At 43.9% G+C, this 19,836-nt stretch overlaps 1 protein-coding gene across 1 annotated transcript; it reads left to right on the top strand.

Annotated features, from left to right (window-relative positions):
• Positions 1-6,348: 6,348 nt before the first annotated feature.
• LOC123444529 (cytochrome P450 714D1-like) lies at positions 6,349-13,594 on the top strand. The gene is made up of 2 exons (XM_045121273.1): positions 6,349-6,787; positions 11,973-13,594. Exons 1-2 carry the CDS (start codon positions 6,454-6,456, stop codon positions 13,271-13,273), a joined length of 1,635 nt encoding a protein of 544 aa, XP_044977208.1. The 5' UTR covers positions 6,349-6,453; the 3' UTR covers positions 13,274-13,594.
• Positions 13,595-19,836: the final 6,242 nt, after the last annotated feature.

The following is a 19,836-nucleotide window of genomic DNA, read 5'->3' as shown; positions in this document are numbered from 1 at the left end:
GCCGCGCTCCACAGGCTTGTGAGCCCCCTGGCAGGCCTCCGGTGCCCATCTTCTCCTATATGAAGGGTTTTGACCTAGAAAAAATTATATCAGACCTTTCGGGACGCGACGCCGCCGTCTCAAGGCGGAACTTCGACAAAACCAATCTAGAGCTCCAGCGGAGCGATTCCGTCGGGGAAACTTACCTCTCGGAGGGGGAAATTGAAGCCATCGTCATCACCAACGATCCTCTTATCGAGAGGGGGTCAATCTGCATCAACATCTTCATCACCACCATCTTCTCGCAAAACCCTAGATCATCTCTTATAGCCGATCTTTGTCTCAAAACCTCAGATTGATACTTGTGGGTTGCTAGTAGTGTTAATTACTCCTTGTAGTTGATGCTAGTTGGTTTATTTGGTGGAAGATCATATGTTCAGATCCTTAATGATTATTAATACTCCTCTCATCATGAATATGAATATGCTTCGTGAGTAATTACATTTGTTCCTGAGGACATGGGATATGTCTTGTTATAAGTGATCATGTGAATTTGGTATTCGTTCGATATTTTGATAAGTTATATGTTGTCTCTCCTCTAGTGGTGTCATGTGAACGTCGACTACATGACACTTCACCATTATTTGGGCCTAGAGGAAGGCATTGGAATGTAATAAGTAGATGATGGGTTGCTAGAGTGACACAAGCTTGAACCTTAGTTTATGCGTTGCTTCGTAAGGGGCTGATTTGGATCCATATATTTAATGCTATGATTAGATTTATCTTAATTCCCATTTCATAGTAATGGATGCTTGCAAGAGAGGTTAATCATAAGTGGGAGGTTTGTCCAAGTAAGGGCAGCACCCAAGCACCGGTCCACCCACATATCAAAATATCAAAGTAACGAACGTGAATCATATGAGCATGATGAAAACTATCTTGACAGAAGTTCGCATGTGTCCTCAGGAGCGCTTTTCTTTATTAAGAGTTTATCCAGGCTTGTCCTTTTCTACAAAAAGAATTGGGCCACCTTGATGCACCTTGGTTACAATTGTTACTTGTTACCTGTTACAAATTACCTTATCACAAAACTATGTGTTACCTATAATTTCAGTGCTTGTAGAGAATACCTTACTGAAAACCGCTTGTCATTTCCTTCTCCTCCTCGTTGTGTTCGACACTCTTACTTATTGAAAGGACTATGATAGATCCCCTACACTTGTGGGTCATCACACCGTGTCAGCCGACTCCATCCCGCCCGGACATGGAGCCTGACGCTAGTCCGCCACCACGTCAGCCGACTCCATCCCACCCCAGCATGGAGCCGAGCGCGAGCCCGCCATCGCGTCAGCTAACTCCACCTCGCCAACCCGCCACCGGGCGGCCATTTCATTTCTGATGAAGGACCAGAGTCCAAAGCGAAATAAGCCAAGGAAGAAACACACCCCTCCTCCCCCGCCAAAGTTGGCTTACGAGAAGACCGCGAAGGAAAGAGATGAGACAATGGATGCTGAGTTGCGGGCCCATTTTGCCAAGATAAAGCTCCCGCCAAAGGAGATAATACCTCTGGAAACCGCCAAGCTTGTTCTGGCCAATCTTTTGGACCCGCCGCCTCCAAAGAGAATTAAATCAGACTATGACCGCTTTGTTATCAAGTCAGATGAAAAAGGGAAAACGAAGGGGAAGCTCCTTACTAAAAGAAGCAGGAAAACCATTCCCCAGCTGGGAGAACAGTCAGTACAATCGACCCCTATGCTCAAGGTGGGTACCGATGAGTTCGTAGTGGATCCCAATGTTGCTAAAGAGATGGCTAGAGAAGCTGGTGTCACTGTTGCACAACTCCTAGGCAACGAGGACATTCCCACAGTGGAAGGGGATAACCAACAAGTATGGACATTTCAACCCAAGAAACCTCTCGACAGGCCTGAGCTTGTCAAGCAGCTATCAACGCAAGTGTATAGACACCATAACTGGTACTAGGGATGGCAATGGGTCGGGTTTGGAGCAGTTGGAGCGGGTCCAAATCCAACCGATGACCCATATTCCTACCCTCTACCCATCCACCAAACTATCCATGGACACAAATTGTGCCCTTGCCCAAACCCATTGGATATCCATATATCCATGGAGCTACATGGGCATAGAAAAATCAATATGAAGCCTTCCCAAAGATAAAATTAACTCCTCATCATTCGTTAACTAAGATTAGGTTTAATAATTATGTTAGTGGAGTTGTGGGGGATTAGGGAACATGGGTTAGACTTTGACCTTCTGTGACCGCGAGTGACTTGGAGTTGGACATTTGCTTAGTTTAATGTCACTACCATAAGGGCCCATGTGTCATATGGGTATCTACTGGATATCCATGGAGCAAAATGAAAATTGTGCCCAACCCGGCTGTTCATGGGCATCCATATCCATGGATCCATGGGAATAAGTGGGCTCCATACCCTTGCCCAACCGGGTCGGGTACCCACGGGTATCCACATCCATGGATCAAATTGTCATCCCTAGTTGGTACATGAAGGAAGCAGAACTCGGGCGTACGTGCCTCATGGTGAAAGTGAAGGAAGAGCATTTCTTCACTTCAAAAGATTTGTGGATTGACAATCCAGAATTATGGCAGTTATACAATCAAGATGTACTCGACAAAACTATCATCAGTTGCTATTGTTTGTAAGTGATTTATTTCTATAATTCAAGTCCCTACCTTATCGGATCGTTCATTTGCCTCTAATTATCCTCACTATAATCTTTTGTTTGTGGTGTTATGCAGAATGAAGATGTCTGAAATGAAAAAAGATGGAGCATATGGCATTGGCTTCATTGACCCAAATTGCATTTATGAGAAGGCTGTAATAGAATTCCCATAAGATACAAAGGATCACTTGTTCCGGTTTTTGGAGATACTAAGTCACAATAAAAAATATTATTTCCTTACAACTTCAGGTGAGTGTTACTGTCTTGTACTATAAATTCTATTTTGCTTACCCGATTGATGTTAAGTTTACGTATAGTGCTTGATGAGTTGCATGCATGCCCGCTTATACAACGCAGATTCCACTGGATCCTGCTAGTCATTACGGTTGACGAGGGAACCGTTCACGTAGTGAACTCACTAAGAAAATACAAGGACGAGTACATGTCCCTGAAGTACATAACGTGCATAATAATTAAATGATTGGTCCTACGAGAAACCCTATGATATATGCATAACGTGTAAGATATGTACGATATGTTCTAAATGAAAAATAATTAAATGGAAAACAGAAAATGAAAAGCAAAAATAAACAATAAACCCCAAAACTCCCAAACCCAAAATCACCAAAGCGTGTAGTCCTGGTTGGTGTTACGAACCGGGACTAAAGATCCCGGCCACGCCACGCAGGCTACCAGCCACGTGGAAGGGTATTAGTCCCGGTTCGTGGCAAACTGGGACTAAAGGGGGGGGGGGTCTTTAGTCCCAACTTAATAGTCCCGGTTGGTGAACCGGGACTATAGGTCCTTACCAACCGGGACTATAACCCCCTTTTCTACTAGTGCATCCCGAGAACGCATGCAGACTACACTATGTCTAGAGAAACAACTGATGAATCAATTAATCAACATGTAGAGAAAGCAGAAGCAAAACTTACGATCTTCATCGTTGCCGCACGCAAATGGCCACATCGTCTCAAGTCGATCAATCGCGCCATAATACTTCTTAACGGAGTTGTGGGCGATGTACCATCGATAAACCAAGGATTTGACATTGCTTTCATGGATGATGTGCATGTTATAGGGTGCAATGTGCTTTCGCGCATGAAACAAACCATGCACACGTGCTGCCAAAAGGCCTCCTTCTGCTCCTGCCTACGAAGTCAGTAGATATGGCCAACCACGCACCGCACAACAACTCATACTTCTTTGCCGAGTACCCCATTATCCTTCTTATTCTAGAAAATGACATGAAGTTCGAAAACAAGCTCAATAGGATTTGACCGAACAACTTTCGTGCGTGGTGCCCGCCATGAATGGTGTCGATAGGGGGGCATAGGGTACCTGCGTGCGAACAGATCCTGGGTGGACGGTATCGTTTTACAAGGCGAGCGGGCGCGTGGGTGGGGGCTGAGGAAGTCCGGCAATGCCTCGGCGACGTCGTTGGAACAGGAGGGTGCAGATACAAAGCAAGGGGGTGCAGAAACAAAGTGGAAGAAAATGGAACCGGGAAGGGGGGATTGAGTGGGCTCGGGGCGTAGAAGTCCTACATTGTGTCGGTTTGAACTCTCGTAAAATCTTCCTTCGGTTTGCTTTGAGTTTAAGAGAAAAAGGGTGTGTGGATCTCGAGCATTTATGTAAGACCCATTGAATGACAAAACACATTCGAATCATGCGGTCCAATCGATTGTGGATGGTTTAAGGATCGGTGTTGATGTTGGATGGAGATGCCCTAAGGTCCCTTCACCACGAAGCTGGCGAAATTTCCACCCTAGCTCGACCGATGCGTAGGCAGGCGTCGCCCAGTGGCATAGTAGCGTGCCAAGCCACGAACAAAGGATGGAGTAATAAGGCTGGTTGTAAAGGGGAGTATCATATATTAGTATCATGCATATGATACTAGTGTATGATACTACATCCGTAATGCATAGTATCATGTGCTAGTATCATACTCCCTTCTTTCCGGTTTATAGGGCTCAAATCTGAAATCTCATCAACCAAGGTGAATTGTAAGTGGATGACACTAGTTCTAACTAGCCAATGAAATGTTTCTCACATATTCAATTTCCAAGGCAATAAATGTAGCATCCTTTTTTTCATTGGACTTGCATGATGCATGTGAAAAAAGATGCATGCATGGCCACTAATTTGCTTTCCCTTATCTCTATGAATTAAATATGGTGTGAGGCTCAAAGCACTTTAACTCAACCAGACTCAAAATGAGCCTAGTATAATGGAAATCTGAAATTTTGAAGATGAGCCCTATAAACCAGACTCAAAATGAACCTAATAGAATAGTTCATTTATTGCCATGCATAACACATAGTAGCACAACATTTAATATGATACGGTATCATAATATGATATTCAATCCTCTTTTTTCTCAATTAATTTCATACCACTTCATCAAATATGCCTAGTTAGCATGCATAACACATAGTAGCACAACATTTAATATGATACGGTATCATAATATGATATTCAATCCTCTTTTTTCTCAATTAATTTCATACCACTTCATCAAATATGCCTAGTTAGCATGCATGATACTACTTATGATACTTTCATTATGAACATCCTAAGCAACAAGCGACGTACTTTACACGGTTATTCCAGTAGTACTCCCTCCGTCCCAAAATAAGTGTCTTAAGCTTAGTACAATTTTGTATTAGCTCTAGTACAAAGTCGAGACAGTTATTTTGGGACGGAGGGAGTAGTACCCAAGAATATGACTGCCTTCGAACTTGGTGCTGTTCACCAGTAAAACTGAACGGAATTATCCAATGTCCGGCTGGATGGATCGATCGCTGGCTGGTCGCCGATCCACATATACGACCTGAATTATCAAATGCACCCATCGACCTTTGCAACCTAAGCACGCTACGTACACACTTTGAATAGATAACATGTCCATAATATTCCGCTCCCCCCCTGCCTTCCCTTGATTTTCAACGACATAGCCCAAGTAAGCTGCTGACTGATTGCCTGCCAGTTGCATTATTGTTTGTGCCCCCTAATATGATTTTAAATATAAACCACCACCCCTAGTTAACTATATCTTCAAGCACAATAATGACATCATCTGCAGCCCTAACACCATTATTTATCTTCTTCTTTTTTAATTTGCGAGGAATGCCATTATTTATCTTCGACGGGGAGCCAATAGAGTAGTCGCGGCCTGCCGCGCAATCAATCAATCATGTTGGTGACCCCCGTAGAGCATACAGGAGGGATTAGGCTTAGTTTAAGGCCAGGCTCACTACCTACAGGAGGCAAACAAGCACTAGCAACCGAGTCGTTTTGACGTGGGTCCCACCTGCCTGTCCTGGAACAGCCGGGTCGAAAAGCCATCTCTTGTTTGTGGTGCTGTTAACGCGTGCATGGGAAATGGTAGCTCGCCAGCCAGCCAGCCAGCCAGCCAGGATCGATGGACGGCCGCCTGTGTTGTGTTGGCTACCGCATGTGAAAGTATGGCACTGTCATCGATCCATCCACCTTAATTAACGATCCAGCCCATTCAACGCGTACTACGACCTTAATTAACCGCGTCCGGTTAATTAGTTTACGCCTCAGCCCCGGCATGTACACATCGATCTACAGGTGTAATACTAGTAGCTAACACCGCTCGCTCCCACGTACCGCGCCTATATAATCGCCCCCCGCGGGAGAGAGACGGAGGCAACGCAACTGTCTGTGCGCTTGTGTGTGTGTGTGTGTGTGGGGAGAGACAGGGAAGCCAAGGAAAGAAAGGTAGAGAGAGAGAGAGGGAGGATCTGGATGGTCCAGGAGAGCATGGTGACCATGGAGAGCTTCTCGTTGTCTCTGGTGGCCGTGGGGTCGGCGGCGGCGGTGGTCTACCTGTGCGTGGCCGCGTGGGTGAGCTGGCCGCGCCGCGTCGGGGACATCTTCCGGCGGCAGGGGATCGACGGGCCCCCGCCGTCCTCCTTCCTCACGGGAAACCTCTCCGAGATGCAGGCCAGGGCGGCGGCGCAGCAGGCCGTCGCGGCGGACGACGGCGGCGGCGCCAGCCCGTGGGACCTCCACAAGGACGGCTTCGACGACTACTGCAAGAGGATCTTCCCCTACTTCGACAAGTGGAGGAAAGCCTACGGTATGTATGTGCTGTGCCGCCCGTCCATCATCTCTGCTAGCTTGATCTACTTGCTTTTGTTAATCGCGCTCTGGTTTGCGTTGATGACGTGCTTGCTTGCTCGATGGGTACTACTCCAGTTCTGTATGTGTTCATGTGTGTGTGTGTGCGCTGGTATGAACGGCCTTTTTTTCATGCTGTGGTTCGATCTGTTGGATCGTGTACAAGTCGAGCATGCGTGGACGAAACCACCTCTCGATCTCTCCGTCGTCAAAGCATGAAACTGCACTGCTACAGGCGCATGCTTGCCCTAGCTAGCAAGTTGACCTGCTACTGCTGCACGGCTTAGAAATGCGGCTAGATGCTGATAAGTTGCATAAATACATATAAAATCGGCACATGCATGTACATATATGTGGGAGGGAACAATACAGCAACTTAAATACAGCAGGAGAGTTTGCCTTGTCAACAAAGTCAACATCAGACACAGGAGCAAAATGATTATTATATAAAAGAGAATATAAAATATATATGATGTGTGATAGAAACTGTGCCTAGGAAAAGAGAAGTATCGCAGTCAACGAAGCTGGCCCTGGATCGATCCATGGTGGAGGCCTTGGAATACAAAATAGCCAGTGCCGCCGTAGCACAGCCCAACACAGTAGACAACTCGGCCTTTTTTCTTTTCCCAACGGCGTCGACTCCTTAACCTGATTATAAGTTATCTAATAATATTATTTTTATTATATATGATTCACCTTTCATTTTCACAAAGCACCTAGGAACATGTGATAGAGCTAGCTCTTCACGAACAGCCCGCTTCCCTTCTCTCTCCTTTTCTCTTTCATTCAACTCAGTAAAAATATAATATTTTAATCGTTACAGCCTGTTAATTGTATCTTATTATACTTGCTCTAAACGGGTTTGCAGCAGGTGCATGCATATGTGTATTAATTGCTTGGGTTAATAAGCAAGCACTCATGCATGCACACGGCATGCCTCTTTTGGGACCGTTTAACCCATGGTTAAGCTAGCTAGCTAGCTAGCATAATGGACTGGTCCAAACTCTCTCCATGAGCTAGCTGTACGTGCTGATTATTAACACCCGTTTCTTGGTAGTACAGTCAAGCGCAAGAACTGTAACGATCTGGTCACCCTTTTATGCTTTGTGCCCTTTGGAGTTTTGGAAGGATCAAGGCATGTTAATGATGGCAGCTTGTACGTGTCGGTCCATGAAAATAACTACTCCCTTCATTCCTAAATATAAGACCTTTTAGAGATTGCATTATAAACTACATACGGATGTATATAGACATATTTTAAAGTGTACATTCATTTATTTTATTTCGTATGTAGTCTCCTAGTGAAATCTCTAGAAGGTCTTATATTTTGAAACGGACGGAGTAATAGACAAAAATTTCCTCGTTACCTACGACCGGAGCAATAATCACCATGTTAGCTGCACCGATTTTGCTTCTTTGGTTGGCTGCACCGATTTGTAAAGCAACCAGGCTTAGTTCATGCAAAAAGTGCATCTAGCTAGTATAGCTTAAGGAGGAACGTGGGATTTCTCCGTTTCTGCTCATGCATGTTGCGTTAATAATGATATTAATTGAGTTCTGATTATTCAGTGCAAATTGGTTCAAGTGGAGTGCACATATACTGAAGTTGGTTAAGGTAAAATAAAGCTATTAACATATATCAAGACAAGGAATCTAAAAGTAAAATGAAATTGGACGGGTTTTGAAACATTTCTTGCATCTATACTGCCCAGTTCTTTTGGCCGATTCTTCAAGAATCTTGAAAATCGATCCTTCATCCAGCTTCTTTCAGAATCTTGTATCCCTATATTTTTTAGAATCCTAGTTGTTCACATCCTAACTAGCTAGGATCGTAAAAGAAATATGAATTTTAGATTCTGGGAGAAGCTGGGTGAAGGATCGATTCTCAAGATTATAGGAGAATCGGCAAAAAAAACTGGGCCTACATGTGCTATCAAAAGGTGCATGTGGTTTGGATTCGATAATTAACACTGGCCTATTTAGCTAGTAAAAACTGTCAAATCAATACAAAGAAATAATCAACATATATGATACACTTTTTTGAAAAGGACATATATAATACATTTGTTAAAGAATTATAGAATGGAGAACCTTTTCGTGAATTATGTCAAGCAAACATGCCAGCATATTATAGCTAAGCTGGTGGTACATGTATATAGTACTACTATCTGAAACCGCCGCCCCCAAGTACCCAACCATGCATGCATGCACCTAGCTTTAGCTAATTGTGACTGTTATAAATTATTCCAGATTAAATTATCTAATTGCGTCTGTGATAAACTATTCCAGATTAAATTAAGTGATTGGCGTTTGACCCCTGAATAGGTAGTTAAGACACTGTGATAGTCAGCTAGGCTTTCCGAAAACGGCCATGCATGTGTGTAGCCGTCCGTCGCACCAATCAAGCTAGGTACAGAGTTCTCTCCAGGGATGCTTATCCATTTTGTAAAGAGCTTTGCAGTTGTTAATATCTCAAACTTGATGCGTATATATTATGGCCCTATAATTCGTCCATAAACCAAGAGAGTAGGGAAAATCCTAAGCAAAAGCTAGCTAGTTTTACCCGGCAAAAAAAAAGCTAGCTAGTTTTATTTATTGTCTTCCTATATATTTTGTTGAGTTCATGCATCTAGATTGAAACTTGAAACAATATTTATGTCTTTCAGAATACTTCCTTGCATCTTACATGGTAGTTGGTGCATGGGAATATTCTTGATTCCTTCTTGAAGATGAAAATATTAAAATCAATATATTCATTTTGAATGATCATACACAAGCAGACACGACTGGAGCATTTATAATGCAGGATATGGGAACACTACTTAACCATTTTCGAAGAAAAAAAACACTTCTATTTGATTAGCTTGTGTGTCGTTCCATTAATTTTAAGTCAATGGTGTTTTTGAAAAACAGAAACTATAATCAAATTGATCTTTCATCCATTCGTCTTAGTCTAATTTTCCCCTAATAAGACTTAGCTAGTGGCACAATCAATTAATTGTTTTACCCTCCACCCTTTTGAATATGTAAACCCTCCACGTATTCACCGTTTACTTTTTCCCGGTACGACCAGGCAACTAATACCAATGCAAAAATGTAATAAATACACATTTTTACCAAAGGGAAACCTTTGTTACATATAAATATTTTGTACTAAAATTCAGTTGAGTTATTTTGTACCGTTATCATTTTGCAGTTGCAAACATCCTAACCTCCCGTTCAAACGTTTATCGATTTCAAAGTAGTTCCCTCCGCCCCAAAATAAATGTTGCAAATTTAACATTAAATTGATATAAATTTTATATTAGATAAACGACAGTTATTTTGATACGGAGGGTGTATATTTCCCCAGTCGCCAAACCGGTACTAAAAATGAACCAATGAGCAGCAATCCATGATAATGATTTATTCGAAAAAGGTCCACTTCAATTAATCAAATCCAGTTACTAGCTAGGCCTATGCCCGCCGGGTTGCCCCCACCCTACGTCAAGGTAGCATGTCAAGCCCACATGCTGCCTAGCATCTCCCCATCGACTAGCTAGGTCGTTATAGTTAGGTACAGTTCCGTAGAATTTCCCAGCCTAGCATGCTAGAGCTACCGAGGTGACGGGGTCGTGCGTGCGTGCGTGCATGTATGCTCCTGCACAGTGCGCTGCTCCTACGCTCCTGCAGACCAACCACCTCTCTTGCTAGGATTTCACATGCATGCCTACCCTAAAATCAGCTGCTAGTGCATAACCATGCCTAGTTCTATGAATAGATAACTTGTAGTTCGATCGATCGCAATAGGAGAAACAAATCTGTCTTGTTTTAATTTGTTTGACAAGTCGCTTGATCTGAACCACTAGCTGTGTGTGTGTGTGCGCGCGCGCGCATATATGGCACATGCGCTCGATGGTTGCATGCTCGATCTCGCTCGCATATGCGCACCTCCCCAATGGGTGTACGTAGTACGTACGTTCCTGGTGGTTGCTGCCTACCTGGCCAAAAGTGGATGCCTAGCTGTGCTAGCAGCTGCTTCTCCATGATCGATCGGCCGTACGTACTCCAGCATATGCTTGACCAGCGCAGGCTAAACCAGCCGTTGTTGTCGATGTTGTTTGTTGTCGTTGTTACTGGGATCTAATTACAATACCTTCACGCTAGCTAGGCTAAGGGAACAGCAGTACGTAGTCTATGGTTAAGATCGGCGAGGTTTACGTGGACCACATGCATGAACCTGCAAAGTCAACTAAGTGGCCGGCTTGCAGGGTGTGCATATATATGGATGTTGTGGTCAAGAAATTAGTAACTACAGCTAGTACGGCGCATCGTGGATGGAAATGCAACTGACCGACCGGCCGCCGAATGGCAATGGCCGGCCTGGTCAAAGATTCTAATGATCTAACTACTACTTTGATTGAGGGAGGCTATCACTGGTAGTTAGGAAGCTACTCTGACTAATCTGCTTTGATTGAAGAATCTTAGCCCTTTTGGGAGAGTGGGGGACACTTCACTTCGATCGGATGATTAACTAATTCGATCGAGGACCTGTAGCTTTCACCGGAATTTTTAGGAGGTGAGTCAGTTAGCTAGATTGACACTTGTCCGACACTACCACGGATATAAGCGCATCCTCACTCACATGCATGGATGCATCCCTTAGCGACGTGAGCATGACTTCCACCCTTTCGAAACCAGATGCCATTCTGATTTGCAACCCGGCATCATCTTTATTTGTTGGATAAGTTTGAAAGTAAAATACTGTAATAAAAGATACGTTACTTGAAACAACTTATTTGCATTTTTTTTCTTATCATGTTTAATTTGTTTGACTGGGCAAAAATAATAATTCTTTCTACTTATTTTTAGAGAACGTGCACTACTTCATCTAATAATAAGAGAAGGTGCACTACTCTTTTTCTTTTTTCTTTTTGAGACTATCCAGGTTCAGACGATCCCTACTTCTGGGGTGTGTGTCATGCCAAGTGCAGCATTTTGCATTAGACCGATATATAGGTCCACCAGGAAATAACAGCCTGGCCCAACATATGAACCACGAAACAAAGGCCACAAAACGAAGGCCCATTAGGCCCAAATTACTTGAGAATTCAGATCATTTTTGTTTTGTGCTTAACGATTTTGCCTTGTCGTGTGCTGTGCAGGGGACACATATCTGTACTGGCTCCGGCAGCGGCCGGCGCTGTACGTGACGGACCCGGAGCTGATCCGGGAGATCGGCCGGTGCGTGTCGCTTGACATGGGCAAGCCGACGTACCTGCAGAAGGGCCAAGAGCCCATCTTCGGCGCCGGCGTTCTCAAGACTAACGGCGCCTGTTGGGCGCGCCAGCGCAAGGTCATCGCGCCTGAGTTCTACATGGCCAAGGTCAGGGGCATGGTGGGGCTCATGGTCGCAGCGGCGCAGCCGCTACTGCGCTCATGGGAGGACGCCGTCGACGGCGCCAAGGGTGGTGTTGCGGCGGTGGACGTCGATGCCGATATCCGGAGCTTCTCCTTTGACGTCATCTCCCGGGCCTGTTTCGGCAGCGACCACTCCAGGGGGAGGGAGATCTTCCTCCGGCTCAGGGCGCTGTCTGGGTTCATGTCCGAGCCCAGCGTCATCTTCACCATCCCGTCGCTGAGGTATCTGCCGACGGCCAAGAACCGGAGGATCTGGAGGCTCACGCAGGAGATCCGGTCGCTCATCTTGGAGATCGCGAGAGGGCGCCGGGCGGCCGCGGAGGACTCGCCGGGGCCCGACTTCCTGGGGTCCATCATCGACAACAGCGGCGACCAGCCGCGGCCGGATGACTTCGTGGTGGACAATTGCAAGAACATCTACTTCGCGGGGCACGAGACGACCGCGGTCACCGCCACCTGGTGCCTCATGCTGCTCGCCGCCCACCCGGAGTGGCAGGAGCGGGCGCGCGCCGAGGTGCTCGACGTCTGCGGCGACGCCGCTAGCGCCGCGGCCCCGGACTTCGACATGATCTCCAGGATGAAGAAAGTGGGCATGGTGGTGCAGGAGACGCTGCGGCTGTTCCCGCCGTCGTCGTTCGTGGTCCGGGAGACCTTCCGTGACATTCGGCTGGGCCAACTGCTCGCGCCCAAGGGCACCTACCTCTTCGTGCCGGTGTCCACCATGCACCACGACGCCGTTTCTTGGGGACCGACGGCGCTCCGGTTCGACCCGGGCCGGTTCAAGAACGGCGTGGCGGCGGCGTGCAAGAACCCGCAGGCGGCATTCCTGCCGTTCGGGCTCGGCGCGCGCACCTGCCTCGGCCAGAACCTCGCAATCGTCGAGGTCAAGACGCTCCTCGCCGTCATCCTCGCACGGTTTGCGTTTGCGCTCTCGCCGGACTACAGGCACTCCCCGGCATTCCGGCTAATCATCGAGCCGGAGTTCGGGCTGCGCCTCCACATACGCCGTATTGATGGTAGTGCTACTCAAGACGGTTGCAATTGATATTGATACACGTATATTCAAGCTCATCTGGACCGAATTGGGCTTTGTGGAGTCCAACGGTCCACTAGTTAGCTTGCACACAAAAGAAAAGGATGACAAACACCAACCAGAAATCAAAGTGTGGCGTGACTCTACTCGTATGAGCTATGATAACCCCGAAGCAGCATTTGTCAGCAACAACTGAATTAATTGATGAGCTCCATTGTTACGTTTTTGGGAAACACAGGTTTTTAATGGGAAGTGACACAATAGAGGGGAAAATGATTCCAGAAATATCATGCAAACATATGCTTATTATTGAGTACATTAGGCCTGTGTCAATGCATCGTTTCTTATCGCGTTATATACAAGCATTAATAATTTAAGATAGAACCAAGACAATGCATTTTTTCTTATGAGTTGTATCTATAATTAATAATTTAGAATAATGCATGCATATGATTGGGTTTGAACCATTTTTTGTTTATGGTCACGTGAAGATACAACCTCACTCTCTTTCTTCATTAACTAATATGTCATGTCAGCAAAATGACTATGAAATTGCGCTAGAAAACTAGCATTGGCAAAGATCTTAGACTACTCACAACGGAGAGTAACATAGAGTAGTAACATGCATATGTTGCTAGTCTAAGTTGCTATCTCCAAAGTGGATATTAACATAGGGATCGTAACATTGATCCTTTCATTTATTAGTTTATAGACCCATCTTGCCTGGTATACGTTATGTTAGTCATAGTATGAGTAACTAGCTAAGTTATTCAATTTCTCTTTCTTCTTATTAATTCGTTGTCACATCATATTTTTTTTGCTTATGTGACATCTATGTTACTTTCATTGTGGCTAGTCTTATGCAGATTATGTGTGTGTGTGTTTTCTCAAAAGGTGTGCTAGGACACATATAGATCTGGCATAAGTAAGTCGGGGAAGTAACTTGTTTCCGTTCCATGGTCATGGTTGACCGGTCACAGTTGAGCCGGCCAGTTGAAAGTTAACTAGTTAGCCTTTTGAAATAATCTATTTTCAAACAAATACAAAAATCACAATAATAAAAAAATTACTGCCCAATTCAAAGAAAGTTCACAGATTTCAAAAAGTTCATCACTTTTAAAAAACTCAACTATTTTGAAGAAAAGTTCATCAACTTTGAAAAAAGTTCATCAATTTTAAAAAGGATCATCGGTTTTGGAAAAAGGTTCATCGAATTGTAAAATAGCTCATCGATTTTGAAAAAAAAATCATCAAACTATAAAAAATGTTCATCAAAATTGAAAACAATTATAATTTTGAAACAAAAATCTTGATTTCTAAAAGAAGTACATCAATTTGAAAAAAATTCATTGAATTTCACAAATAGTTCAACTTTATTTGAAGAAAAACTTCATTCATTTTTTAAAGCTAATCAAAACTGATAATTTTTTTTATGGAATTTGAAAAGTTCATCCAATTTTATAAAATCATCAATTTAAAGAAAAAATGCATATACTTGCAAACAATCCATCAAACCAGGAAGAAGAAGAAAAAGTTTTAAAAAACTTTAAACAAAGAAAAAAAGAAAAAAAAGATTTTTTTTCAAAAAAACTTGATAGTTAGCAGACCCCGCTGGGTGGCGGGGTGGTTAAATGAGCCTACATCTGTGAGCCAGGTCGCTCGTTTGATATACAAAAAGCATGGATTGAAAACATGCTAGATGGGTTCGCCTAGCGCCGGGCCCTTTAAGCGTCCGTTTACGGAAACGGATGCAAGCGTCAAATGAAAATTCTAAACAGTGAAATAATACGAAAGATTTACGGACTCCTTCATTAGCTAATCTCTACTGCCCCTGATTCTTAGGGGTGTGGGCCTCCTCGTCCTGATGTCTTCCAATCATCTTAGCCCATCTAATCTTTTCTGTAAATTTCCGTAAAACTTGTCTATATGTGTAGCGTCATTTAGCGGGACCTCCTATGTAGCGCTTCAGGCGCCACTAGAGGAACGGATGCCTGCAGCGCCCCTCTTCGTGGGCCGGCCTATATAAAATGCGTTGGTTATTAAAAAAATGAAAAAAGTTCACAGAATTTTCAGAAAGTTCAGATTTGCGAAACAATCAATGATTATGAAAGAAAGTTCACCGAATTTTTGAAATATCTTCATGACTTTTCAAAAAGTTCACAGAATTCAGAAAAATATCGTAGATTTTGGAAAAAAGTTCATGAATTTTTAAAAATAGTTCACTGGTTTTGAAAAAAATCATAAATTTTGAATTATGTTCATCGATTTAAAAAAATCATCGATTTAAAAACAAATATCGATTTTAAAAAAAGTTCACTGATTCTAGAAAATGGTCACGGTGCATATGTGTTCGTAGATTATCGAATTATGCATATGTGTTCGTAGATTATTATTTCCTCTTTTCAAACAAATCAGTGTATTTGGGGTAAAAATAGTTATTTTCTTAAGCAAACATTTGTGAATTTTGGAAAATGTTTCTAAATGTTAAAATATGTTCAAGAACTTAAAAGGTGCTTCTGAATTTAAAAAATAAAGAATTCAAAGAAAAGTGAAAAAATAGAAAATTTCATCAATTCTAAAAATTCTCATTATTTGGAAAAATATTTGTGATATAAAAAATGTTCATGATTTTTAAAATATTTGAGAACTTAAAAATGTTCATGAAATTATGATACATTCATGAATTTCAAAAAAATGTTAAAGAATCTTTAAAATATTTACAAATTCAAAATATGTGTGTCGAGGTGGACTTGCAACTAACACAAATGCACAAAACTACGCTACTAGTTGTGAGTTGAGGGTGGACTTGCAACAGGGATGAAAACAAATGATTTAGTTGCCTCTTTGTGGTGGCTTGCAACTTGAATTAAAACAAATGGCTAAGTTGTGAGTCACTCCGTTTGCAACGGAAAAAACAGCAAAACTATGAGCCCAATTGCGACTCGAGGGTGGACTTGCAACTATGATAACTACAAAGTTATGAATTCATTTGCCACTCGCGGATGGACTTGCATCTTGGATGGAACAAACTATAATCCTAGTTCCGAGTCAAGGATGGACTTGCAAATGGGATGAAACAAACTATAATCCTAGCTATGAGTCAATGAAGGACTTGCAACTCGAACAAGTACACAAAACTGCGATACCATTTGCGAGTCGAGTGGATTTACAACTAGGGAGGTGTTTGTTTCAGGGAGAAATGTCTGGTACCTGTTTACGTTGTAAACAGAAAATGGTACACACGTTTGGTACGTATACGCTGTAATCGGCTACCTCCGTTAACGACTTCAGGCCAGTTATCGATCCTTACCACCCACACACCCCCGTAAACGATTCCATTACCAGGGTGATCTATTTCCCTTAGCGTTTACGTTACCACTCTTTAATCCAAACACCTCCTAGGATAATAACAATCTAAAAGTGTCACGCCCAAGATGCGACCCTATCCTCAATTTGGCACGAGGGCCTCGTCAGGGATAGAAGCGCATCTCGTCGTGTCGCAAGAATGGATATCGTTACAAGTACATGTACTGAAAAGAAGAGATATACATACAGAGTTGGCTTACACTCGCCACGAGCTACATCAGAGTCACATTAGTACATTACATAATCATCAAGAGTAAGAGCAGGGTCCGACTACGGACAAAAACAAACGAGAAAATAAGAACGACGTCCATCCTTGCTATCCCACGCTGCCGGCCTGGAACCCATCCTAGATCGAAGAAGAAGAAAAGAAGAAGAAGAAGAAGAAGCAACTCCAAATGAACAATCAACGCGCTCGCGTCAAGTAACCTTTACCTGTACCTGCAACTGGTGTTGTAGTAATCTGTGAGCCACAGGGGACTCAGCAATCTCATTTCCAAAGGTATCAAGACTAGCAAAGCTTAATGGGTGAGGAAAGGTTAATTGGTGAGGTTGCCGCAGCGACTAGCATGTATTTGTTGGCTAAACTTATGAGTACAAGAAATAATAGAGGGAAGATCTACGCATAATGGACGTGAACTACGAATGATCAAATGAATGATCCTGAACACCTACCTACGTCAGACATAACCCCACCGTGTTCTCGATCGGAGAAGGAACTCACGAAAGAGACAGTCACGGTTACACACACAGTTGGCACATTCTAATTAAGTTAACTTAAAGTTATCTAGAACCAGTGTTAAACAAAGTTTCCACGTTGCCACATAACCGCGGGCACGGCTTTCCGAAAATATTTAACCCTGCAGGGGTGCTCCAACTAGTCCATCACAAATTACCACAAGCCGCATAGAAATCCTCAATCACGAAGCTCGCGATCTCGTCGGATTCCCTAGTGGAAAACCTCAACTCTGAGATTACCCAAAGCATCACCGGAATCCCGATGCACAAGATATTTCGTCAAAGGTAAAACTAATCCAGCAAGGCCGCCCGACATGTCGACGATCCCGATAGGAGTCGCGTACCTCGTTCTCAGGACACGGCGGATGAGCTTGACGTCGGGATCACTAAACCTCCGGGTGACCAGAGGGGCGCCGGACATCGCTCAGGTGGAACCAACACTCATGAGGAGCACAGGCCCGGGGGTTGATTAAATTATCCTCGGGGTCCGGAAAGTCCCTATGAAATTTTATTAGGTGTTTAGGCAAATGTAGTACCTAAGTTGGGCCTTGCCAGACCAGCTTTAATCTAAAACGAATTATCAAGGGGGTCCCCATAACAACCCCGATCGTGTTAGGAGCGCTCATTTATGGAACATAACACCGGTAGCCGAAAACTAAGGGGGCAAAGGTGGAACAAAACACCAGGCTAGAAAGGCTGAGCCTTCCAACTTTTACCAAGTATATAGGTGCATTAAATTAAATAGCATTAATATGGTGATATGACAAGGAACCCATGTTATCACATGGAAGCAACTACACCTACAACTAGCAACGCTATCAACAGGGTTAAGCAAGCAGTAACATAGCCAATCAGTGGTTTGCTAGGTCGAACAGGTTGAAGGTAATCATGGCATTGTTGAGAGGCTGATATTTAACATGTGGTAGGCAACGAGACATAAACGATAGAAGCGATAAGCTAGCATGGAAATGATAGTAATGGTATCTGGGGAAATGGTCATCTTGCCTGAGATCCCGCTTGGAAGAAGAATGACTCCGAGAAGTCGGCGAACCAACGTGGTCGAATGGGTCCTCACATTCCGACACGCTTGCGGAACTCTATCGAGACGGAGCAAACCGGAAACAAGCATCAATACAGATATTCACCACGGCAAAAGCAAGACATGATGCAAACCCTAATATGATGCATGATCAGTTCATCGATGCAAGGGATGGCATGGCAATTCACATCACGCAAACACTACACTTTAAGTGAAGCTCGATATGCGACGGGTTGCATATCGACGAAACTCCACGATTAATTATTTAATTCACTCCCGATTATTTACACGGCATTATTAAATGTTGTTAACATGGCAAGGGGGTGAAGCACAAATTAATCTACCTAGCTAGGCATTTTAAATGAGGCCGGAAACGACATATAGCATCTCCGAAATGACCCCACGCGTTAAATTCTAATTCTGTCCAGATTTGTCCTAATCACATTTATGTTTGTTAAACGGAGAAACAAAGTGGAACACGTGATTCTACTCGTCGTTCTGGTCCATTTACATATATGGCACATCTCCATCGGAGCTTCGGTTAATTAACTACGTCCTAAATCGGTTTTAACACGTCGGCACACAAACCGATGCAAACAACACGCTAACAACCTTGAACATGCATGAGAGTTGGAAATTGTTAATATACACAAAATTCTAGCTAAGTTACATATCTAACTCGTCGAAAACCGACGCACGGAATAGAATCTATGGGCGTTCGAAAATATACCTATATCATATATCCTGAAATAGCAAAATTCCTAGCGTAGATAAAAAAAGAACTGGGCCCAATCTGAAGACACAGTGCAACAAGTCAGGCCCAAGCGTGACAGCATTAAAAGAAAAAAAATACAAAGGAAAACAACAATATGGGCCAACTAGGATTTGAACCCAGGCCCCCTTGCAACCAGAGCGGCTGCGCTAGCCAACTTTGCTAGCACTCTGTTTTGAAATAGCACAGGATTGTTTCGAAAAGAAGTAGCAGTACCATGGCGCATGCACATCAACAAGAAAAACAGAGCAAAAAATATATAGCCACGGGTGGGGGTTCAGGCGCAGATCGGCTACCAGCTAGGCTAGCAACAAGTTTGTGAACAAAAACAACGCCGAGGCTTTGTATTAAGCACATGTTCGGACTTCTACAGGAAACGAAAAAAAACAGGCACAACCTGCAGTGACGGGCGCGATGCGGGGCTTCAGTTCGTCAGGGACTGCAGGGGCGGCGCCGACGGGGATCTTCGCCAGCGGGCTGGGCAGATCCGGACGAGGGGGCCCGTTCCCGAGGCTGTAGGCGTCGGGCGCAGCTGTCGATCTAGGGCGGCGGCGGCGGTCTCCCGTTCTGCTCCTGGCAGAAGAACGAGCACAGGGAGAGATTAGAACAGAGGAGGGAGAAGAAAAGAGAGAGGGAGAAGAGAGGGATGGCACAGGGGCACCG

The sequence above is a fragment of the Hordeum vulgare genome, chromosome 1H (assembly GCF_904849725.1).
Source record: "Hordeum vulgare subsp. vulgare chromosome 1H, MorexV3_pseudomolecules_assembly, whole genome shotgun sequence".
Taxonomy (NCBI): domain Eukaryota; kingdom Viridiplantae; phylum Streptophyta; class Magnoliopsida; order Poales; family Poaceae; genus Hordeum; species Hordeum vulgare.
The sequence above is the reverse complement of the archived record's forward strand: the minus strand, read 5'-3'. Positions and strand labels throughout refer to the sequence as shown.